The 25381-nt window shown below is 51.6% G+C and overlaps 1 protein-coding gene across 3 annotated transcripts in view; it reads right to left on the reverse strand.

Annotated features, from left to right (window-relative positions):
• Positions 1 to 25381, reverse strand: part of GPT2 (glutamic--pyruvic transaminase 2) — a 48949-nt gene that overhangs the window by 19784 nt on the left and 3784 nt on the right. For all 3 annotated transcript variants that reach the window (XM_003280405.4, XM_030797597.1, XM_030797598.1), the window contains 4 exons: positions 14708 to 14797; positions 11809 to 11917; positions 5288 to 5421; positions 2409 to 2652 (listed from right to left, as the gene is read on the reverse strand). In XM_003280405.4, the coding sequence (XP_003280453.2) occupies positions 2409 to 2652; positions 5288 to 5421; positions 11809 to 11917; positions 14708 to 14797 (577 nt within the window). The remainder of the gene's footprint in view (positions 1 to 2408; positions 2653 to 5287; positions 5422 to 11808; positions 11918 to 14707; positions 14798 to 25381) is intronic.

The following is a 25381-nucleotide window of genomic DNA, read 5'->3' on the forward strand; positions in this document are numbered from 1 at the left end:
TTCTTCCTGAGGACTCCAACCCAGAGGAAGGTAGAGCTGAGGAGGGGACCGAGGCTTCTGTGACATGGACTCTGACTCAGGCGCACTGCTTCACCCCTGCACTCCACAGTTCCACCCTCCAATCCCTTCAGTCTCAAGTTGGGTTTCTGTCTTGAAACCAAAAGGGCCCTGGTTTAAGAACCCAGTCCACTTTGACACCTTTAAGCCACCCTGGTCACAGTGTGTGGTCCAGACAAGACATATGGTCACCACATGTGGGTTTCTATTTTCCAGAGACCCTCTTCTCACAGCTGACTGACTCTCACACAGTGAAGACCGCAGGAGCAAGGCCAGGTCCTGCCCACTCATCAAGTTATTCTTTATAAAAATTACTTATGTTAATATATCAGATTAATAGAAAATGACCTCTTTACCCAGAGCAGGAGAATCTCTGGTACAATGACTTCTTCTCAGTCAAGGTGAAAAGATTTATGTAAACACCTGGCCAAGAATGTGTTGACTCTGTGATGTGGACTAGGTACAGTGTCTTTCCCAAGATGTTGCAGAACTTGCTACCCCAAGTGTGGTCCTGGGCCTGGCATCAGTATCACCTGGGAATTTGTTAGAGATGCAAACTCTCAAACCATACCCCGGCCCAATTACATCCAAGTGTCTGAAGTGGGGCCCTGCAGCTTGGGCACCATGCTTCTGAGGCAGTGGGTCTCACCCTCGGCAGCACAGGCTACCGATATCTCAGAGATCCTAGGGTGTGGCCTCAATTTTGAGATTTTTCAAAGTTCCCTTTGTGATTCTAATGTACAACCAGGATTGAGAAGCCAGCTCTATGTTATTTTCCTACTGAATCTTTATCCCCCACACTCCCAGGAGCTGGGGTAAACAAGCCAGTGGTATCGCCAGCTGCACCCATTTTCTGCACTTGGGAATTCAAGGGGTGTTTTCAGCTGACTGAAGCATCATTTGATGTTCCCGAGAAACAGATTCCACAACCAACTCCAATGCATTTTGGCCCTGACCCAATTTATCTCAACAAAGGAGGAGAGAGGAGCCCTTGTTCTCTGTGTCCAAATAGCACTGGGGGCATATGAAGCCAGCGGCCCAGAAAGATCAAAACAGGCAGGACTGTGGACTTTTTTTTAAAGAAAAATATGCAAAATTGGAGGTGCTTTTCAACTTCTGGAAATTGGTGGTTTTTTTGGTTTAGTTGCTTTTGTTTTGAATATGACATTTTCCTCTCAGGCCTTAAAGGTACACAGCAGTGCTGTATCAAAGAAAAACCAACACACACACCAGCATTCTCAAAACCAGTTCAGAAAAATAAGGAGGAGTGACGGCAAAATGAGGCCTATGATTAATGGTAAGTCTGTGAGTAAATAATCTCAAGGAGGCAAGTCTTTGCAAATGTAAGAACAGGGAAAAAAACACCCAAAAAACCAGTCTTAAAAATAACAATACAACCCTGGCTGGGTGCAGTGGCTCATGCCTATAATCCCAGTGCTTTGGATCACTTGAGGCCAGGAGTTAAGACCAGCCTGGGACACACAGCAAGACCTTGTCTCTACAAAAATAAAAAATTAAAATATTAGCTGGGCGTGGTGGTGCTGCCCATAGTCTGAGCTACTCAGGAGGCTAAGACAGGAAGATCTCCAGGAGTTCAAGGCTGCAGTGAGTTATGATCATATCACTTGCACTTCAGCCAGGCCTGGAGCCAGAGTAAGACCCAATCTCTATAAAATAATTATTATTATTCAAACTGCCCAAGAAAATGTCTGCATTTACTCACTTTTTTGTAGACAAGGTCTCATTCTATTGCCCAGGCTGGAGTGCAGTGGTATAATCTCGGCTCACTGCAACCTCTGCCTCCTGGGTTCAAACGATCCTTCCACCTTAGCCTCCCTAGTAGCTGGGACCGCATGTACCACCATGCCTGGCTAATTTTTTTTTTTTTTTTTTTTTTTAACAGAGTCTCACTCTGTCACCCAGGCTGGAGTGCAGTGGCGTGATCTCAGCTCACTGAAACCTCTGCCTCCCGAGTTCAAGCAAATCTCATGCTTCAGCCTCCTGAGCAGCTGGGACTACAGGCGCACACCACCATGCCCTGCTAATTTTTGTGTTTTTAGTAGAGACAGGGTTTTGCCATGTTGGCTAGGCTGGTCTCCAATTTCTGACCTCAAGTGATCCATCTGCCTCGGCCTCCCAAAGTGCTGGGATTACAGGCATGGGCCACCGCGCCTGGCCTACTCACCTCTTGAGGTGGCCTGTGGCAAATTTCATGGCTTTAGGTTAGCAAATCTGGAAGGGAAACTAAGGGCAGAGAGAACCTCCAATTATTTAACTCTTTGGTTTCTAGACAGCCAGTGTATCAGCCACCCCCACCCTCTACGAAACTGGAGAGGAAGTAAAGTGCAGACCTGTGGGGTTCCCGGGGTTGATTATGCAGAGCACCTTAGGGTCACAGTGGTCTTTGGCCTCCTGCACCGCCCGCCGGAGCTCATTCACATTCAGCGCCCAGCAGTTCTCCTCATCCAGGTAGTAGTTCACCTGGATGGCATCAAGCTCAGAGATGACGGCTGAATAGAGGGGATACTGTGGGATGGGGATCATCACACCTGTCCGTGACTTGCCGCCCCCGGAGACGAGAATCTTCAGGATCGTCTGCAACAGAGAAGTCACATCTAGAAAGCCAGCACCACTTCCCATCCCTGACCCAGCCTTTCACCCGTGGCCCCACTGCATGCCTCCAGTCCAACTCTGTGCAAGTCGCTTTACTTCCCCGAGTCTCAGTTTCCTCATCTGTAAAATGAGGGCAGCTGCGAGGAGTAAGCAAAATACAACATTCTAAAGTTCTCAGCACAGTGCAGAACATGTAGTTAACAACTCAGTACTTAGGCTGGGCACGGTGGCTCACGCCTAAAATCCCAGCACTTTGGGATTTTGAGGCAGCCAAACTGCTTGAGGCCAAGAGTTCGAGACCAGCCTGGGCAACACAGTGAGACCTCCACCTCCCTACTTAAAAATTTAAAAATATTACTTTTCTTTTAAAAAATATATTTTTAAAAAGACTCAATACTTGTATTTTTAATACTTCTAAAATAGTTCCCACACTAGCCCTGTCTCAGAATTATTCTGACCCCGCTCCTGTAATCCTGATTCCCTATGTCAGGGGTGGGGCCCAGGAATGTGTGTTATCAGTATTAGTGCCCAAGGTTGGAAAGACCCCACCCTACACGCACCCCAACAGGGGACTCTTAAAATGGGATAAAATACCCATCTACTGCCACCAGGTGGCGCTTTGACCTGTTTTCCAAGCTGAGCAGGATGCTTGTTTAAGATTTCTGAGAAACCGGGCCATGGGATTCCTTTGGGGTATTGGTGGAGGTGCCAGTAATTCATTGAATTAATTAGCCAAAACCCTCTGCAGGGAGAGTCTCCACCTTAAACACGGGCATAGGTTCTTTTTCAGACTCAGTTCCTTGCTACAAAAATGCCACGAGATTTTAAAGTACAATGACTTGATTCTTTCCGCTGAATCTTGTGGACACGCCCCCTTCCCTCCTCCAGGACCTCTTCCCACACTGGGCATTTCTGGGATTCAAGAGAGGCCTTGACAGCAGAAGGCAATGGAAGATGACATGACTGGTAGCTGGAGCTCCAATGTTAGAGTCCCAAATGTCACAAGAACTGACTCAAGGCACGCAGACCACTTAATGTCTCTGGGCCTCCATTTCCCATGGGCTTATCAGTAAGAGCTTAATGTGTAAGAAAGGCTTTGGGAAAGGAAAAAAGCACTCAACAAACAACAGCCTTACAGGTCAGGAAACAAAGACAGCCCCATTAAAGGAAGTGTTCAGACAGCACATGGCTCCCTGAGAATAGATGAGTTGACAGCACCCAGCACCATGCCAGGCCCTGGGAGGGGTATGCAGAAAGGGACAGGCAGGCAACCGGTCCCCCACCCCAGGACTGCAGACTCCACCAGTCCCCCAATCCCAGGACTGCAGGCTCCATCAGTCTCCCAAGCCCAGGACTGCAGGCTCCACCAGTCCCCCAAACACAGGACTGTAGGCTCCACCAGTCCCCCAAACACAGGACTGTAGGCTCTACCAGTCCCCCAAGCTCAGGACTGCAGGCTCCACCAGTTCCCCCTAGAACTGTAGGCTCCACCACTTCCCCAAGCCCAGGACTGCAGGCTCCACCGGTCCCCCAAGCCCAGGACTGAAACCTCCACCAGTCCCCCAAACCCAGGACTGCAGGCTCTACCAGTCCCCCAGCCCAGGACTGTAGGCTCCACCAGTCCCCCAAGCCCAGGACTGTAGACTCCACTGAAGTAACTCCACTGCACTCCAGACTGCAAGTAACCACTGGCCCCAGCCCTCCCCGACCCTGTCGGTAGCTGACCCCAGACCGAGCCACCTCCTCTTGCCTCCTGTGCCCCTCCCAGCCAAAATTTAAACTTAGGAACAGAAATCTAACTGCCCCACCTCCTTCTCCTTCAAACCCTTCAGTGGCTCCCTGTTGTTCTTAGCACAATGACCCAAATCCTCAGCACGGCCTCTAAGGCCCTGTACTGGCGCCAGCTGCCTTGCCAGCCCACGCCTGGTAACTCCGTCCCTCGCTGTGCACTCATCCCCCAGCATCTCCAGTTCCCAGCACTCAAGATTCCTGCCAGCTCTTGGCCTCTGCACACAGTGACCTTCGGCTCAGAGCACACCCCCTCTCCCAGTTCACTCCTGTGTGTCCCTCAGGTCGGTGTCTACTCAGCCTTCCTTGGAGACTTCCTGCCCCCGCCCCACCAGGTCGGAGGTCCCACTGCTCCCTCCCATAACACCCTGTCCTCCTCTACTGCAGAAGAGAAACTAAAAGCTTGTGATGTGCATTTATTTTTGTGATATCAGCTGGTCTGCTCTGCCTGTGTAGGCAGAGGCCAAATGATGTGTTTGGTTTCCCACTGTCTCCCCAGCACCTGGCAGAGGAGGAACACCAGTACGTGCAGAACCACAGAAAGGCCAGTGGCTACCCTCGGGTGTCCCCCGGCTCCTCTGCAGCTGGACCTGCTGGTGTGCACTCCGGACGGAAATCGAGGCTGCAGTAGCGTCCAGGCTCTTGAAGGCTAAAAGAGGCAAAGACTGCAGGCTGCCAGGGCGGGGGGACCACAGGGTGGCCACCCGTGCTGCCACCCTCCCTGCTAGCCTATCTCCCTGCTAGCCAGTTCCAATGCTGGGCCCTAACAGGCAAGGCTGCTCTTCATGTGGGTAAACACCAGATAACAACGAGCCACCCTCACACGTACAGAAATGCCGTCACTAGCTCCCGTGGTCAGGTAGATGTTGTCAGGGTCCGCAGGCACGCCGCCATCCCTCCTGGTGATGTAGGCAGCCACGTCTTCACGGATGCAGTTGACACCCTGGCTAGCACTGTAGGACCCTGTAAGACAGCAGGCAAGACAGTAACAGAGGCAGGATGTCTGGCTCCACAGGGTCAATATAATTAATATCCATATAATTAGAGGGATGCCTGTTTGCGGTGAAGGTCTAGGGTGGAGCCCAACTCCTGTTGCTTTGGAACTGTGGCAAGCTGCTTAACCACCTATCTCGGCTTCATCCACCCACCCCTCTATCCAACCACCCATCTACTCATCCACCCACACATCCATCCACTCATCCACTCACTCACCCAGTACTGACTGAGTGCCTACTCTGTGTTACACATTATTCAAGGCCCTGGCTTCTACTCAAATGGTGTCCACACCTGTTCCACTCACCCTCCTTGGATTTATATGTGATCTGTAACAATGTCAGTCACTAGAGCTGGGATTCCCATGCCTTTATCATGGTTGCCTACACATGGTTCCATAGGACTTGAGAGAGTAGGCCAACATTTAGGCTCCAAAATAGCAACCCCTGGGCTGGGCGCAGTGGCTCACACCTGTAATCCCAGCATTTTGGGAGGCCAGGCAGGAGGATGACCTGAGCCCAGGAGTTTGAGACAAGCCTGGTCAATGTGGTGAAACCTCAGCTCTACAAAAAATACAAAATCAGCCAGGTGCAGTGGCATGCGCCTATAGTCCCAGCTACTTGGAGGCTGAGCTGGGAGGATCGCCTGAGCTCAGGAGGTAGAGGCTGCGGTGAGCTATGATGACACCACTGCACTCTAGCCTGGAGTGAAACCCTGTCTCAAAAAAATAAATAAAAATAAAAACAAAAACCCCACCAATAGCACCACCGGCCAGCCCCAGGCACCCAGGGCTCTGACCAGCACCAACCACAGATCCCTGGGACTGCAAGGTGTCCTCCAGCCCCCAGTCCCATGTGAACATACCCTCCCGCTGCCATTTAGGGTTGAAAGTCATTTATACTAAGTTCAAAAACAGGTAAAACTAACCAATGGTCTCGGAAGTTGAGCAGTGGTTAACTGCTCTGGGGTGGGGGTATTCACTAGAAAGACCCATGAGAGAGTGTACAGGGGGTTGGCAGCTCCGTATCCAGAGCCTGGTGGGGTGACATCGATGTGTGCATGTGTGAAAGCTATTCCAGCAATACATTAACATTTTTACCTCCATAAAAAAGATTTTTTTTAAATGTCAGGCCACCATTTAGGTTTTTGAAAATAAACTGGAAAGATGTATTGGTACAGGTGCAAGCTCTCTCTGGAAGAAGACTCAAACTGGTGAGGTGAATTCCCTGTGGAAGTGCATGAGGGCTGGGGGGTCAGACGTGGAAGGCAGACGTTTCACTGTATATTCTTTTAGACGTTTTGAATTTTACATCACATTTAAAGAAAACCAGACTATTCCTTCTGTGGCTACTGCAAAAACCACCCCCAGGAGGCAGGATTGCGACTGGAAGTAGCAGATTCTCCTCTGGGGCCTCAGCATGCATCAGTCAGGCCTGGCATCGAGGAGGAACACAGTCAAATGCTCTGAACTGGGGTCGGGCGCAGTGGTTCATGCCTCTACTCCCAGCACTTTGGAAGGTTGAGGCAGGCAGATCACCTGAGGTCAGGAGTTCAAGACCAGCCTGGCCAACGTGGTGAAACCTCATCTCTAAAAAAGAGTCAGCCAGGTGTGGTGGCAGGTGCCTGTAATCCCAGCTACTCAGGAGACTGAGGCAGGAGAATCACTTGAACCCGGGAGGTGGAGATTGCAGTGAGCCAAGATTGCGCCACTGTACTCCAGCCTGGGCGACAGATTGAGACCCTGTTTTTTAAAAAAAAAAAGCCCTGAACTGGAATCCCCCAGCTCTGCCTCAGCCTCTGCGCAGCATTGGGCTCTGCACAGCTGTAAAAGGAGCAGCCAGACCAACACTCTAAGGTGCCAACTGGCAAACGTTAACTTGTGTCACTCTGGGTGGTGGGCATGGGCTTCTATCATGTTATTTTGAGTATTCTAATACATTTGGAGTATTTTGTAAGTTTAAAAAAGGGTAGGTGCCGATGCTGGTGTTAGAGCCCTCCCCCACTAGGTGATTTAGTTGCTATTTCTGAGCTTCTGTAAAAGAGACCTTCTAGGACTCCTTGCTTCCCTTCACCCCTTTTCAATGCCCCACCTTCTCCTCCTCAGGGCCTCCCATTCTTCCTGCCTCTAAGAGCATCCACTTCCCTGAATGCCCAGGCCTTCACCCATCAGCAAGCCCTCTGCTTCTCTGAATGTTACTTCTGTGGGTCACAGACTTTCTACTCTTCCAAGGAGGCTCCTGGGTTTTTTCCTTCAGATCTCACATTATGCTCCAAACCACACTGATCCTTCTAGGCTCATTTCTAGTCTGTCTCCAGGAGGCCTGCCCTAAAGATTCTGCTCCACCTCCAGCCAATCTCTCAGCCTATAATTTCTCCAGTTACTTTATTATTTATTCGTTTATTTCTTTTAAGAGACAGGGTCTCACTTTGTTGCTCAGGCTGGTATGCAGTGGCACGATCATAGCTCACTGCAGCCTTGAACTCCTGGGCTCAAGCAATTCTCCCACCTCGGCCTCCCAAAGTGCTAGGATTACAGGTGTAAGCCACTGTGCTGGCCCCTCCAGTTATTTTGTACAGAAGCAGCCCTGCCCTCCCCATGCTGACTCTTGACTCTTGGTTCCTCCACAGCAGGGGCTGTTACGCGTTTCTTCTGTGCATTTCTCTCGGAGCACCTTGCCCACTGCGGGCTGCGCTCCACTACACCCTGCTGAGGACCCACTGCCAAATTCCCACCTCATCGAACACCACTGCCCTAGGGCCCCTTCACTCAGTCACATGGAGGTCCCAACTTTAGGGCCTTTGCACACACCGTTCGCTGGTCCGGCATGCATTTGCAGGTTCTTACTCATCCTCCCCATGAGCGTGAATGCCACGTTTCCCCTTAAGCTCTTCCTCTCCATTAGAGCCCCTCGTTATAATCCTGCAGCTCTCTCCAAGATCTCATGAGAACTAGTGATTACACATTCGTATAAATTCTTTTTCATGTTTGTTTCTCACAAATCCGATAGCTTCGTGAGCACAGAAGCTCCACCCACCTTGCCCACCAGTGTCTCTGGTGTCTAGAACACAGCCTGGTACATGCTCAGGGAGGGGCTGGACAAGGGCACACAGCTCCTGCCCCGCCCCAGGCAGGTGCTAGGTTTTACCTCAACCCCACTGAGAACCAGGACAAACCTGAGAACCAAATTGCTCATCAAACAGAACATAAATGAAGTTGCTGGGTGTGGTGGCTCATGCCTGTAATCCCAACTACTCTGGAGGCCGAGGTGGGATGATTGCTTGAGCCCAGGAGTTCAAGAGCAGCCTGGACAAGAGTGAGACCCTATGTCTACCAAAAATATGAAAGTTGGCCGAGTGTAGTGGTGTGTGCCTGTAGTCTCAGCTACTTGGGAGGCTGATGCAGGATGATTGCTTGAGCCCAGGAGGTCAAGGTTACAGTGAGCTATGATTGCACCACTGCACTCCAGCCTGGGTGACAGGGCAAGACCCTATCTCTTAAAAAGGAAAAAAAGAAAAAACAAACAAACAAACAAAAAAACATGAAGCCCTGCCAATAAATAATAATTTTTTTTTTTTTTTGGAGGGGACAGAGTTTCACTCTCATTACCCAGGCTGGAGTGCAATGGCATGATCTCAGCTCACTGCAACCTCCACCTCCTGGGTTCAAGCAATTCTCCTGCCTCAGCCTCCCAAGTAGCTGGAATTACAGGCACCCGCCACAATGCCTGGCTAAGTTTTGTATTTTCAGTAGAGACAGGGTTGCGCCAAGTTGGCCAGGCTGATCTTGAACTCCTGACCTCAGATGATCCACCTGCCTTGGCCTCCCAAAGTGCTGGGATTACAGGTGTGAGCCACCACGCCTGGCCCAAGAAATAATTTTAAAGGGTATGATAAAAACACATCCTGAGTGGCCGGGTGCGGTGGCTCACGCCTGTAATCCCAGCACTTTGGGAGGCTAAGGTGGACAGATCACGAGGTTAGGAGTTCAAGACCAGCCTGGCCAATATGGTGAAATCTCGTCTCTACTAAAAATACAAAAATTACCTGAGCGTGGTGGCGCGTGCCTGTAGTACCAGCTACTCAGGAGGCTGAGGCAGAAGAATTGCTTGAACCCGGAGGCAGAGGTTGCAGTGAACCAAGATTGCACCACTGCACTCCAGCCTGGGCAACAGAGTGATACTCTGTTTCAAAAAAATAAATAAAATCTCCTGGGTGAGCTTCAAGACTTTGTATACATATTTAATAATCTCCCTGTGGGTCAGGGTGGCCGTGGAGCATAGTGACATGCTCCATTTCTTTTTACTCCTGTGGGCAGAAATGTGCTCAGGCTGCCCAGAGCGTAGGTAACAGAGAGCGACACCACTATGTCCCTGTCACGCGAAGGACCACACTGTCCTGCCCCCTGGAATGGGCAGGGCTTGTCTACAGCTAACAAGGGGCTTTAGCACACAAGAATCTTCCTTGCAAGCCCAGGAGGTGGGTACAAAGTACTTCCTGGCTGAAGGATGAGAGAGACTCCAAGCACTCCTACCTCATCTGTGTTTATGAGGTCCTGGAACAGGGCTCAGGGTGGGTCCCAAAAACCATGAGGGCCAACTGGTCTTTTGCTGTAATACCCCACGAGGGTACTCACAGGGACACAGTCTCTCAGCCCCACTACCCCAGCTCTGGCTCACACGAAGTTGCAAAAACCTGTTGATGAGGCTTAGCATGTGGAACAAAAATCCGTACCTGGTCCCCAGACACTCGCATCAGACACACAAAAGGCACATTCCCCTCCCCCTGCCTCTCAGCTGGGGGCTTCCAGGAGTTTTAGGCCCATGGCCCTGGGGTCTTTGGGAAACACCTTTGCCCTTGAGGCCAGGCAGAGGGTGCAGGGGGGAAAGGAACCTGGAAGCCGGCCTCTGGGCTGCAGGGCTGCTTTCTGCCAGCCTGTGGTTTAGGTCTTGGCACACAAGGCCCTGGCCCACACCCCATCCAGGCTGGCAGGTGGGAAAGCAAGGGGCAGCTGGCCCCCTCCTGAGAGAGACAGTGCCCAGACTCAGAGCGAGGGCAGGGGGGCCACAGCCAGGAGGGTAAGCACAGGGCCATCAATAAGGGACAGAGCAGAAAAAGTTGGCGGGGGTGGCGGGAGATGGAGACAACAAGGGGGGCCACTTCCCTGCTGAGCAAGCCACCAGAATCTGTCCCCACCCTCAGCTCCACTTTCGGGAATATCAGGGCTCATATCCTAGGATGACTCTAACAACAGCAGCAGCTTTCCTCAGGGCGAAGGAAGCCAGATTCCTAGCATGGGTGCTGCATGAAGGAACCAGCAGAAATAAACAGAGGAAAGAAAATGACAGAACAAAAGGCCGGGCGCGGTGGCTCAAGCCTGTAATCCCAGCACTTTGGGAGGCCGAGGCGGGCGGATCACGAGGTCAGAAGATCGAGACCATCCTGGCTAACACGGTGAAACCCCGTCTCTACTAAAAATACAAAAAATTAGCTGGGCGTGTTGGCGGGCGCCTGTAGTCCCAGCTACTCGGGAGGCTGAGGCAGGAGAATGGCGTGAACCCGGAAGGCGGAGCTTGCAGTGAGCTGAGATAGCACCACTGCACTCCAGCCTGGGGGACAGAGAACGACTCCGTCTCAAAAAAAAAAAAAAAAAGAAAGAAAATGACAGAACAAAAAGCTGGAGGCCCAGAGGCTGGAACTCCACCACCGCAGGGGAGGGAGAGAATCATCTTCACATCTACAGGAGCCAACTTCCAGGTCCACTCTGTGGAGCCTGGTGCCACATCAGGATGCAGACATTGGGGCATGGGTCCCCAAAAGGAGTGAGGGCCGGCTTGAGGGGAACACCATGAAGTACCAGGGGGTACTGGCACCATCGGACTGAAGAAAGCCACAGAAAGGGGCCGGAGGGGTCCCAAGGTGCTTCCCTTCCCAGCAACTGGCTGCCATCTCCAAGACAGTGCAGGGACATGTTCAGAGCTGGAGGTCACAGACAGGCAAGGATGCTGAACAAAACTGGGCATTGCATTTCTACCCGGCCTCCAGCTGCTGGATGAAACCTGCTGTGATGAAGGCAGGCTCAGCTGCTGTCCAATGAGGCTGGCTCCGACGAGGACCCACACCCGGCATGATGCAGGCACTTGCACCTAAAGGTGGCACCAGCACCGCCTGCTTAATAAACAGGAGGCCAGCAAGGTGTGAGTGGGAAGAGGATGCTATTTTTTGTTTACTCTGCATGCTGTCAGCCACCCACACATGTTCACACACCCATTCGCATGCAGGACCCTCCACTCGAGGCTGGGGCCGCCTGGGAACACTCATTCATTTCACGCCTGGGGGCCTGGCAAGTTGGGGCCTCACCCAGGCTGTTCCCGCCACAAGCCTGCAGGATCCGCCGGGCGCGTTTCTTAGCATCTTCTGGGAAGCTGGGGCTGTCCAGCAGGTTTGGGTAGGTGCATAGTGCCATCACCTGGGGGAACAAGACGCAGGCTGAGCTCCCAGCACCCCCACTCCTAGAGCTCCGGGAGGAGCACAGAGGCCACTGGGAGGATGACAGCTCCCAGGGATGGGGCTGACGCAAGCCTCTCTGCGAAGACTCAGACTGTGGGAGCTTGGGAGTGGGAGGGGAAGACGCTGGGCTCTCTGTAGCAGAAGGGGAGAAGTTGGAGAAGTTGAGAGTTGGGATGCACTATGACCTGGGCTGCTGGAAGAGGAGCCAACGATCAGAATGAGGCTGCCACTCCACCCCTGGCCCAAGCTCTTCTAGGGACAGTGGGCTCACACACCCAAGGCACAATCAGGGGTTTGCCGAGCAGGGGGCAGGCGATGCCCAGCTGGGTGGAGCATGGCTGCAGAACCCCCTACTCCCAGCCTGAGCTCCCCCAACGCCCTAGGCCCCCTCCCCCTGCATTCCTCATCACCCCCTTTCCTCCCCAGATGAAAACTGGACCAGCTTTCTCTTCTCTATAACAGAGAACATCACCCCAACCCCACAAATTAAAGAGGATTAAGCAAGCAAATGTGTACAAAAGTGCCAGTAACCCCAGCTCGCCCGGCAAGTTGAGGCTGGCACTGAGGAGCCAAGCCAGGTGCACTGAGGGGGTCAGGACTTGTGGCTCCGACACCAGTGGGGTGACTTCAGCGAGCGCCTGGCTTCATGGAGCCCGGCTTCTCTTCATCTGCACAATGGGCACTGAGCTGGCCTGCCCGCCTCCCAGGGGCACCTGTGCAGGTCAGAGATGTGTGAAAGCTGGAGACAGCTGGCACCAGGCTGGAGAGGCTGGGCCTGCCATACACAGTGGCAGGGCTGGACCTGGGAACATGTCTCCAACAAATAAGGCTGAGTAAGGCTTGTTCTGAAGCCTGCCACAACTTAAATCCAGGCCCATGAGGGGACCTCTCCTGAGACGCCACTCTCACTTGGCCCTCCCCTTCAAAGCTCACGCTCCAGGGAAGTCAGGGCCCTCTGGCCTCCTCCCACCTCGTTTCCCTGGCAGAGCCACTCTGTGTGATCTGATTCATTTCCCCCTCCTGGGCCCAGCATGGGGACTCTTAACTCCAGGGCTGCGGGCCTGCTCCGAGGGTCAGCAGCAGCGGCTGTGGGAGGGAGGCCCAATGAGCACCCCCCAGACCAGGGCCAGCCTCAGCTCCTCTCCCTCACTGCCCTATGACAACTCCCTCAGGGACTGTGGGCTGAGCCCTCCCAGCCCCTCCCCAGCCCTCTGCCCCAGAGAGCAAGGCAGGGAACAGGAAACTGGGGTTCCCGGGGCTCAACTTCCCTGATGGCCCTAGCCCATGAAACTTAACCACACACAGCGCTGCATTTTGATCCAAAATAGGCCTCAATCCCAGTGTGGCTCAGGAGATTGAGGCAGGAAAGGATTACTTGGGCCCAGGAATTCAAGACCAGCCTGGGCAACACAGCAAGACCCTGTCTCTACCAAAAATTCTAAAAATTAGCCAGGTGTGGTGGCATACACCTGTAGTTCCAGATACTCAGGAGGCTGAGGTAGAGGATTGCTTCAGCCCAGGAATTTGAGGTTAGAGAGAGCAGTGATCATGACAATCGCACTCCAGCCTGGACAACAGAGCAAGACCCTGTCTCTAAAAAAAATATATATATATATGTGAGTGTGTATAAAACAGGCCGGGCGTGCTGGCTCACACCTGTAATCCCAGCACTTTGGGAGGCCGAGGCGGGAGGATCATTTGAAGTTAGGAGTTTGAAACCAGCCTGGCCAACATGCAGAAACCCCATCTCTACCAAAAATACAAAAATTAGCCAGGCGTGGTAGTGCATGCCTGTAATCCCAGCTACTTGAAAGGCTGAGGCAGGAAAGTTGCTTGAACCCAGGAGGTGGAGGTTGCTATGAGCCGAGAGCACACCATTGTACTGCAACCTGGGCGACAAAACAAAAACAAACCTGGGCGACAAAACAAAAACAAAAACAAAAACAAAACCTAAATAAAACAGGCCTCAGTCCTTCTAGAAAAAGGTGTCACACACTGGGTCTCCCGCCTCTGTTCTGCCCTGGGGCATCTCCCACCCCACCGCCTCCAGCCCACCAATCCCATAATCCCACAATCCCGGCCCAGGCAGCACTTTCGAGGTTAGTGCTCAGACTGAAACATGGAAGCTGCCTTCTCCTGGAGCCTGAGGAGGGAGCTGCGTCACTGCAGAGGCAGCCAGGGGTACAGCAGCTCACAGGGGCCGTCCCCAATCTGGAGCTCCTTTGCTGGGCCCCAGGAGGCCTCTGCATTCATTGCCTCACCAAGGCCCGGCAATCTCCCAAGGTGGCGCTCTGCCAACTTCCACCTGCCCAAAGCCACCCAGCTGGTACACAGCAGAGCCCACACTCACACCCAGGAGGGCCTCAAGTGGGAAGCCACATCCTGCCCCCCCACCATGACACCTCCTGCTGCCCCCCGACGCCTCCTCCCAGCCCAGCCGGCCTTTCCCTGTCCCCTGGGCTGCCACCTACCCCACCACTGCCTTTGCCCACCAAGTTCCTAACTCAGCTCCCAGGACCCCGCCCCGTGGAAGAGTCTCTCTGGGAGCCTCCTACACCAGAGCAACCCCAAAACAGGTTTGAGAATTTTCAACAACCTCAGAAAGGCAGGAAGGAGGCTAAGGGAGACACCCAGAGGGCATCAGGCTGGGAGGGCCTGGACATCGAGGGGGCAGAGAACGGCCCCTATGATGGCCCGTCCAGCCCAGGGCCCTGCCCTCCGGCAGCCTCTCCTCCTGGGGGCGGCTCACCTGCCGGAGGAAGGTGATTGGCTGCTGCCCCATAGCCTGGGCGTCCCCGATGTTGGCTCGGATGACCTCTGTGAATGGCTTTTTGATACCCTGGGCAGAGAGAAAGCAACAGGTGGTTACTTAGAAACTCTTAAACCCTGGATTCCAGAGGCCAGGCAAGGTTCCCACAGGATATTAATAAACAGCCCTATTTTGAGCCTTACCAAGTATCTGACTTGGTGCCAGGCCTTTGACATGCCTGTTCTCATTTAACCTTCACAGCCACCCCATGAGGAAGAACTAGTATTAATCCCATTTGACAGATGAAGAAATCAAGGCTCTTAAAGGGTAGAAACTTGCTCAAGGTCACATAATTTTATTTTTTTGAGACAGAGGTTGCTCTCTTGCCCAAGATGGAGTACAGTAGTGTCATCTCAGCTCACTGCAACCTCCACCTCCCGGGTTCAAGCGGTTCTTGTGCCTCAGCCTCCCGAGTAGTAGCTGGGATTACAGATGTGCACCACCATGCCCGGCTAATTTTTGTATTTTTAGTAGAGACAGGATTTCAACATGTTGGCCAGGCTGGTCTCCAACTCATGTGATCCACCCACCCCAGCCTCCCAAAGTGCTAGGATTACAGGCGTGAGCTATCGCGTCCGGCTAACATAATTTTATTTATTACTTATTATTACTATTTTGTAGAGACAGGGTCTCACTCTGTCACTCAGGCTGGAGTGCAGTGGTGTGATCACGGTTCAGTGCATCCCCGACCTTCTGGGCTCAGGCGATCCTCCGCCTTGGCCTCCCAAAGTGTTGGGGTTACAGGGGTGAACCACTGTGCCCAGCCACATAACTGATTAATGTAAGTGCTGGGACTGAATAGAAGTACAGGAAGCCGGATTCCAAGGTCACTCTTCTTAACCACTATGCTCCTCCTCTGCCTCCCACTTTCCAGAAGGGCTGGAAGAGCTTTCCTGGCTGCCCAAGCATCCCAAACAGCTGCTGCTCCGCTGCCTGACTGCCACCACACAGGGAAGTCTAAAAGGCAGCTCCAGGCGAGATGTGTGGGAGGGAGGCAGGGGTCAGCAGCAGAACATGCCAAATGTCAGGCACACAGGGTCCCAGACTCCTCTGCATCCTGCCCCAGGCGCAGCTCTACCTCAGTGGTCTAAATGACTAGCCAGGGACACTGAGGACATTCTCCCCATCAGAAGACATGGATCCGCAGGGAATCCTCAGGGTCATTTTCTTGCAACCCATTCTTTGCAGAATGAAAAATGTGGGCTGATTTTCACATTAAAAAAAAAAAAGCATCAGGGATAAAAAGACTGACTGAAGAGCAAATTGAGGCCACTGCCTGAGCAATGTGTGCAGCACAGAAGAGATCACAGAGAGAAGTCCAAGACCCTTGAGACGTCACTGGGGAGGTGACAGAAGGACACCCTGGCTGCTGCAAAGGCGAAAGCAGAGTTTGACATAGAGAATTACGGAGACCTGGAAACGTGGGAATCCTGCATGTCTCCCTAATAAACCCAATCAGCCACTGGGAGAAATGCAGTCAACAAGAGGTTCAAGGACTTCCCAGGGCAGCTGAAAGGATTACCCGAAAACAAACAGTGTGAAAGCCCTTAGCAGAGTACAAATATCATCTTACAAACGCCAGCCCAGGAACAAGGTCACCAGGGTCACAGTGGGAGGAAAAACAGGCTCAGCAAGGTGGTGGCCACAGCCCGGGGGGGAGGGCCTGGCCTTTGTCCTGTCTCCAGCTGCCCCTTCCCCAAAGGTACCCCAAATACAAATTTTACATATATAACTCTGTGCTTGTGACACTTATCTTTTCTCCTTTTCACGCAATGTGTGAATAAAAGCAACTTCAGAAGACATGGCCTTTTCAAAATCAGTAATGTACACCTTAAGTAAAAACTAGTGCCTGGACGTGGTGGCTCACACCTGTAATTCCAGCACTTTGGGAGGCCAAGGCAGGAGGATCCCTTGAGGCCAGGAGTTCAACAACAGCTTGGGCAACACTTTCAAGTTGCCCAAGACCTTGTCTCTACAAAAAATTAAAATTAGCCAGGCATGGTGGCACATGCCTGTAGCCCAGCTACTGGGGAGGCTGAAGTGGGAGTATCACACTTGAGCCCAGGAGTTCAAGGTTGCAGTGAGCTCTGATTGCGTCACTGCTCTCCAGCCTGGGCATCAGAGTGAGACGCTTTTTTTTTTTTTTGAGACAGGGTTTCCCTCTGTCACCCAGGCTGGAGTGCAATGGTGTGATCTCGGTTCACTGCAACCTCCGCCTCCCAGATTCAAGAATTTCTCATGCCTCAGCCTCCCAAGTGGCTGGGACTGCAGACAAGCATCACCACATCTGGCTAATTTTTGTATTTTTAATGGAGATGGGATTTCATCACGTTTCCCAGGCTGGTCTCGAACTCCTGAGCACAAATGATCGGCTCGCCTCAGCCTCCCAAAGTGCTATGATTACAAGTGTGAGCCACCTCGCCTGGCCTGACCCTGTCTCCTAAAAACAACAACAAACCAGCGGGCTTGAGACAAAAGCAGCAGCCAAACATGTTTTTCTGGCCCTAGTGTGCCACCCTTAAGCCCTAAGCGAGAAGGCATGGGGGACTGAAGAAGATGCCCCGGAAGTGGCTCTGGACCATCATAAACAGGGCCTAAGTCCTACAAGCTATGTTTCTCGGGGAAGGGGGTCCTCTAAGCCCCTTGTGGCCCATCTGCTGAGTTCTTCAGTGTCTGGCCAACATGGATAAAGATTCCCAGTGGCGGCCAGGTGCGGTGGCTCATGCCTGTAATCCCAGCACTTTGGGAGGCTGAGGCGAGCGGATCACCAGGTCAGCAGATCGAGACCATCCTGGCTAACACAGTGAAACCCCGTCTCTAATAAAAATACAAAAAATTAGCCGGGCGTGGTGGCGGGCGCCTGTAGTCCCAGCTACTTGGGAGACTGAAGCAGGAGAATGGCGTGAACCCGGGAGGCGGAGCTTGCAGTGAGCCTAGATTGTGCCACTGCACTCCAGCCTGGGCGACAGAGCAAGACTCCACTCAAAAAAAAAAAAAAAAAGATTCCCAGTGGCATCCAGATGCAGCCACTATGTCTGGAAAGCCAGGACAGCACTGCCCACTGCATGGGGGTACAGGTACTCTGGAGAGGCTCTGGCTGCAGGGGTGCAGCCCCCGTGCTCATCCCACAGCCAGGATTCCAAAAGGTTGAGGGTGTGGGCAGTTACCCAAACCTCTGTGTGCAAAGGGGCAGGCCCAATCCACTGCTTGGCACTGGCCTGGGCTCCTGGCATGGGGTCCTTGCTCAGCCTGACTGAATTGTTGCAGACCCCAGGCCTAGCTCACTGAACCTGGGTGATTTCTGGGGTGCAGATACAGCCCATTCTTCACAGGGAGTAAATCTGTCACAGTTGTGAGGCCCAGGAACCAACACACAGCTGTGGGCCCTGGGCCAGCCCAACACAGGGAGAGAATAACGCCTGGAACAGAGCCCTGAATGTTCCCTTCCCGTGCCCTCCCCCGCACTGCTCGACCAATGCAGGGCCGCTGCCGTGAAGCCTGGGAACACAGCATCTCCACTCTTGGGTCTTGGTGCCTGCAGACCCCGGACACTTTGCTATGATGAATGAGCTGGGGGTCAGGACACTGGCTACCCTGAATGGGTGAAGAAACCAGCCCACCCAGCCAAGGGCCACCATGCAGAAGAGACTGTTCTGAGCACACTCCTGCATCCGGGAACTCAAGGTCTACATGGGACGGGAAATACCAAGAGCCCTGGGGTAGACTCCCAGAGTGACTGGTCCAGAGCCCACAGGCACAGCACCCATGGGAACCTCACCCCTGCCCCGCCCTCAGGGCCCTGCCAGCTCAGAGGGACTAAGGAGCCACAGCATCCTGATTCCTCTCACGGCATTCTAGAGCCACCTTCGAATCCACCTGCACACATCCCGCCCAGAGCCACCTCCCCTGTGCGTCACAGACGCACGCAAGGTCCTTCCCAGGGAGGGCTCCCCTCCCGCCACTTTGGCTCAAGCAGGGATCAAGGGAGGGCACCCCCCCCAGCTCTAGGGACAGCATATTTCATAGGGTGTTAGCAGGGAGAATAATTGTCCTCCCCAGCCCACAGGCCTCGCACCAGCATGAGGGTCACAGGCAGATGGATATTCTAACAAAGCACAGCAAAGGAAACAATCAACAAAAAGGCGGCCGGGCATGGTGGCTCACGCCTGTAATCCCAGCACTTTGGGAGGCCGAGGCGGGCGGATCACAAGGTCAGGATATCGAGACCGTCCTGGCTAACACAGTGAAACCCCGTCTCTACTAAAAAATACAAAAAATTAGCTAGGCGTGGTGGCGGGCGCCTGTACTCCCAGCTACACGGGAGGCTGAGGCAGGAGAATGCCGTGAACCCGGGAGGCGGAGCTTGCAGTGAGCCGAGATCGCGCCACTGCACTCCAGGCTGGGCGACAGAGACAGACTCCGTCTCAAAACAAAACAAAACAAAACAAAAACAAAAACAAAAACAAAAAGGCGGCCCACGGAAGGGAACACTGTTGGCCTCCGTATCCGTGGCTCCAGCATCTGCGGACTCAACCAACCGTGGATCAAAAATATTCAGGAAGGGGCCAGGCACGGTGATTCAAGCCTGTATTCCCAGCACTTTGGGAGGCTGAGGCGGGCAGATCACGAGGTCAGGAGATAGAGACCACCCTGACCCCGCCTACAAAAAAAAAAAAGGGGGGCACGTAACCACCTGAGGCTAACACGGTGAAACCCCGTCTCTACTAAAAATACAAAAAATTAGCCGGCGTGGTGGCGCGCCTGTAGTCCCAGCTATGGAGGCTGAGGAGGAGGGGGGGGGGGAGCTGAGTGGCGAGTCGCCACGCACTCATGGTGAGAGAGGAACTGAAAAAAAAAAAAAAAAAAAAAAAAAAAACAGGTGGAGGCTGAGCCAGCTATTGGAGTGAGTAGGAGAATGGTGTGAACTCGGGAGGCGGAGCCTGCAGTGAGCCGAGATCGTGCCACTGCACTCCAGCCTGGGTGACAGAGCAAGACTCCGTCTTAAAAAAAAAAAAAAAAAAAATTCAGGAAAAACCCTGCACCTGTACTAAACACATACAGACTTGTCTTGTCATTGTTCCCTAAACAATAGAGTTGAACCATTATTTACACAATATGTACTACATATTATATGTAATCTATAGAGGCTGTAAAGATGATTTAATTATACAGGAGGATGTGCATAGGTCATATGCAAATACTACGCCATTTATATGAGCATCCTTGGATTTAGGTATCTGAGGGAGGTCCTCCTTGGATACTGAGAGACAACTGTGTTTGTAAACAAAATATCTGATAATGGGATCCTTATATCCAAATATCCAATATATGCAAATAAGGAATTCATACAACTCAAGAAAAAAAACTGATTAAACCTGATTTAAAAATGGACAAAGGATGTGAAGACACTTTCCACAAAAGACACACAAATGGTCAACAGATACATGAAAAAGATGCAAAACATCTAATCAAACACAAATCAAAGCCACAATGAGATATCATCTCATACTTGTTAGCATGGTTATTATAAAAAGTTCAAAGATCAGTGTTGGTGAGGATGTGGGGGAAAGGGAACCCTGCACACCATTGGTGGGAATAAATTGGTATAGCCATTATGGAAAACAGTATGGAGATCCCTCGAAAAATTAAAAATAGAACTACCCTAGGATCCAGCAATCCCACTGCTGGGTAGAGATCTGAAGGAAATGAAATCATTATCTTGAAGAGATGTCTGCACTCCCTTGTTCATTGCAGCACTATTCCTAAGAGCCAAGATATGGAACCAATCTAAGTGTTCATCAGTAGATGAACGGATAAAGATATGGTACATATACAGTGGACTATTATTCAGCCATTTAAAAAATAAGAAAATCCAGCCATTTGCAAAAATATGGATGAACCTGGAGGACACTATGTGAAGTGAAAAAAGCCAGACACAGAAAGACACCCTGTATGATCTCACTCATATGTGGAATCTAAAAAAGTTAAACCAATCTAAAAAAGTTGAACTAATAAAAGCAGAGGTGATAGCTGCCAGCAGCAAGGTTGGGGGAGTGCATATGCAGCAATGTTGGTCAAAGGGTACAAACTTTCAGTTGTAAGATGACACATTTTGCATGTTCTAACTTATTCATGGGAGCTAAAAAATTTAAAAAACTGAATTCATGAAGATGGAGAGTAGAAGGATGGTTCCCAGAGTCTGGGAAGGGCAGTAGGGGTGGGTGGGGGGGAGTGGAGATGGTTAATGGGTACCAAAAAGTAGAAGGAATTATCTAGTATTTGACACCACAACAGGGTGACTATAGTCAATAATAATTGTACATTAAAAAAAAAAGCTAGGCCGGGCGCGGTGGCTCACGCTTGTAATCCCAGCACTTTGGGAGGCCGAGGCGGGCGGATCACGAGGTCAGGAGCTCAAGACCATGGTGAAACCCTGTCTCTACTAAAAAAAATACAAAAAATTAGCCGGGCGTGGTGTCGGGCGCCTGTAGTCCCAGCTACTCGGAGAAGCTGCGGCAGGAGAATGGCATGAACCCGGGAGCCAGAGCTTGCAGTGAGCTGAGATTGCGCCACTGCACTCCAGCCTGGGTGACAAAGCGAGACTCCGTCTCAAAATAAATAAATAAATAAATAAATAAATAAAATAAAAATAAAAGCTAAAAGAGTATATATAATTGGATTGGGCACGGTGGCTCACGCCTGTAATCCCAGCACTTTGGGAGGCCAAGACAGGCGGATCACAAGGTCAGGAGATATTAGCCGGGCGTGGTGGTATGCGCCTGTCGTCCCAGCTACTCAGGAGGCTGAGGCAGGGGAATCCCTTGAAGTCAGAAGGCAGAGATTGCAGTGAGCTAAGTTTGCGCCACTGCGCTCCAGCCTGGGCAACAAGAGCGAAACTCCATCTCAAAAAAAAAAAAAAAATAGCCTGGTGTGGTGGCAGGTGCCTGTAATCCCAGCTACTCAGGAAGCTGAGGCAAGAGAATCACCTGAATCCGGGAGACGGAGGTTGCAGCGAGCCAAGATTGCGCCATTGCACTCTAGCCTGGGCAACAGAGCGAGTCTCCGTCTCAAAAAAATAATAATTTTAAAAAATATGAGTAAGTTATGGGGATCTAATGTGCAGCATGGTGACTATAATTAATAATACTGTATTTTCGGCCATGTGCGGTGGCTCATGCCTGTAATCCCAGCACTTTAGGAGGCCACAGCGGGTGGATCACCTGAGGTTGGGAGGTCGAGACCAGCCTAACCAACATGGAGAAACCCCATCTCTACTAAAAATACAAAATTAGCTGGGTGTGGTGGTGCATGCCTGTAATCCCAGCTACTCGGGAGGCTGAGGCAGAATTGCTTGAACCCGGGAAGCAGAGGTTGGGGTGAGCCGAGATCACACCATTGCACTCCAGCCTGGGCAACAAGAGCGAAACTCTATCTCAAAAACAAAACAAACAACAACAACAAAAAAAGCCAAAATAAAAAACCTGTATTTTTTACTTGAAATTTGCTGAGAATAGGACTTAAGTGTCTCAGGCGCACACTCACAGATGGTGACTATGTGTGGTAAAGGATGGAGTATTAATAATTGACTGTGGTGATCATTTCCATGTCATATTACATATACAGTGTATATAAATGTTAAACCACCACACTGTGTCCCTTGAATATATACAATTTTTCTTTGTCAATTATATTTGTCTCCCCCTCAATAAAAATGAGGAGAAAAAAACAGGCACAAGGCTGTTTCCTTATGCAAGGGATGGCTCTGGTCACTTCACATGGCCTGTGGGCAGAAAGGATGGCAGAGAACTTTGCTCCAATTCAACAAATACTGGTCACCCATGCCCCAGTGATAGCCGTGAGCAGCACAGATAAGACCACCACCCTCCTGAGCCCAGGCTGGTGAAGAATAAGAAGGGGGTGCAGGGAAGGAGAATGGCAGGGCGTGGGAGAGAGGACCCGCAGGCCCCAGGCCTAGGAGCATGATGTGAAAATGCTCCCAGGCTCCTGATCCCAAAACGGGCACCGACTGGGGCTAGGGTGGGCAGAAAGTCCTACAGAGAGCTCCAGCAAGAGGCCCCAAAGACAAACACCAACTAGACCCCACAGTCCCAGAAAACAGGTCCATTTCACAGCTGAGGCTCAGCACAAGATCTGGTCCCAAAACAGAAAGACAAGTGAAACCAGAAGAAACCGGAGCTGCAGCTACACACGTCTGTGACTGAGAGCGCAGGCGAGAGCCTCCAGGGCTGAGCTGCCAGATCACTGAGGCAGGGAAGGCAGGGTGTAGGCCCCTGAACTCTGGGCATCCGCGGGGTGGTCAACTATAGAAGCCCAGATTCGCAAGGCAGAAGCAGGGGTGAAAGCTGAATAAACTCCAAACAGGATAGTGGGAGTTGCTCAAAACGGCAAGGCAGAGGCCCAGGAGGAAAGAGCAAGCCCCACAGAGCACTTCCCAGGCCCAGAGCCTCAGGAAGTGGGAAAGACAAGTGACCCTCAGCACTTCTTTTTTTTTTTTTGAGACGGAGTCTCGCTCTGTCGCCCAGGCTGGAGTGCAGTGGCGCAATCTCGGCTCACTACAAGCTCTGCCTCCCGCGTACACGCCATTCTCCTGCCTCAGCCTCTCCGAGTAGCTGGGACTACGGGCGCCCGCCACCACGCCCGGCTAATTTTTTTGTATTTTTAGTAGAGACGGGGTTTCACCGTGGTCTCGATCTCCTGACCTCGTGATCCACCCGCCTCGGCCTCCCAAAGTGCTGGGATTACAAGCGTGAGCCACCGCGCCCGGCCTCCTCAGCACTTCTTATCCCCAGGCCACTCTCATTAGCTTGAGAAGGAAGACTTGGCAGTTCTAATTAGCTTCACAGCTGTTCAAAGCATTGTCATTAACATCTCAAACTAGTCTTTCAGAGAAATAAACTGGTCACATTTTGCAGAAGAGTAAACCAAGGCTGAATGACTTGTCTGAGGCCCATAGCACACAAAGGCAGAGCCCAGCATATGTGTGGTGACTGACTTGGGCAGGCTGGGTAGGCGGAGGGTTCATCCTATTGGAAGCCTGCACTACAAATTTTAAAGTAGCATCTAGGCCAAGCACAGTGGCTCGTACAGGTAATCCTGGCACTTTGGGAGGCTGAGGTGGGAGGATCACCCGAGGCTAGCAGTTTGAGACCAGCCTGGACAACATAAGCGAGATCCCATCTCTACAAAAAATGAAATTAGCCAGCATGGTGGCACACGCCTGTAGTCCTAGCTTCTGAAGAGGCTGAAGCAGGAGAATCACTTGAGCCCAGGAATTTGAGGCCACAGTGAGTTATGATTACACCACTGCACTCCAGCCTAGGAGAAAGAGCAAGGCCCTGTCTCATAAATAAATAAATAAATAAATAAATAAATAAATAAATAACAGCCTGGGCAACATGGCAAACCCTGTCTCTACAAAAAAATGCAAAAATTAGCCAGGCGTGGTGGCATACGCCTTGTGGTCCCAGCTACTCAAGAGGCTGAGGTGTAAGGATCGCTTGAGCCTAGGAAGTCAAGGCCGCAGTGAGCTGAGATTGTGCCACTGCACTCCTGCCTAGGTGACAGAGCTATGGAATCCTTTCGCCAGGTGCTCCGCGAACAGTATGGGCTGTTTGGCTGAACAGCTATAATTAACAATTAGTATTATTATTTAATAATAATTACAAAAGAAAAAGTGTCTGGGTGTGGTGGCTCATGCCTACCCACCCAGCACTTTGGGAGGCCAAGGTGGGAGGATTACTTGAAGCCAGGAGTTTGAGACCACCCTGGGCAACATAAGAAGACCTGGTCTCTATAAAAAATTTAAAAATTAGCTGGGCATGGTGGTGCACACCTGTAGTCCAAACTGCTCAGGAGGCTGAGGTAGGAGGATGGCTTGAGCCCAGGAGTTCAAGGCTGCAGTGAGTTATGATTGTGCCACTGCATTCCAGCCTAGGCAACAGAGCGAGACCCTGTCTTTAAAAAAATAAAGTAGCATCTGGCCGGGCGCGGTGGCTCACGCTTGTAATCCCAGCACTTTGGGAGGCTGAGGCGGAGAGATCACAAAGTCAGGAGTTCAAGACCAGCCTGGCCAACACAGTGAAACCCCGTCTCCACCAAAAATACAAAAAATTTAGCTGGGTGTGGTGGCGGGCACCTGTAATCCCAGCTACTCGGGAGGCTGAGGAAGGAGGATCGCTTCAACCCAGGAGGCGGAGATTGCAGTGAGATGAGATCGCATCACTGCACTCCAGCCTGGGTGACAGAATTAGACTCAGTCTCAATAAATAAAGTAGCACCTAAATGCCACAGAAAACAACGAGTGAGATTCACCACATGTGCTTGGCACATACAGGGTTTCCAATCTTAGTTCTTAGCTAACTATAGCCACGTGTCTTAGCACCCTCTGCTTTTATCTTTGTTTGGATGCAGCACACACTGATGTAACCAGTAATTGTCAGTCTTCCCCTCAGTTCTGAATGTCTGCCCTGACTGTTGCCTTACAACTAGAAGCAAAGCCATTCCTGTCTCCACTTGTACCAATCCCCAACCCCCATCCCCCAATAAAGCAAAGGAAAAAGTAGGTTGAGGAAGAACTGTCAGATCTTTTCAAAA

The sequence above is a fragment of the Nomascus leucogenys genome, chromosome 2 (assembly GCF_006542625.1).
Source record: "Nomascus leucogenys isolate Asia chromosome 2, Asia_NLE_v1, whole genome shotgun sequence".
Classification (NCBI taxonomy): Eukaryota; Metazoa; Chordata; class Mammalia; order Primates; family Hylobatidae; genus Nomascus; species Nomascus leucogenys.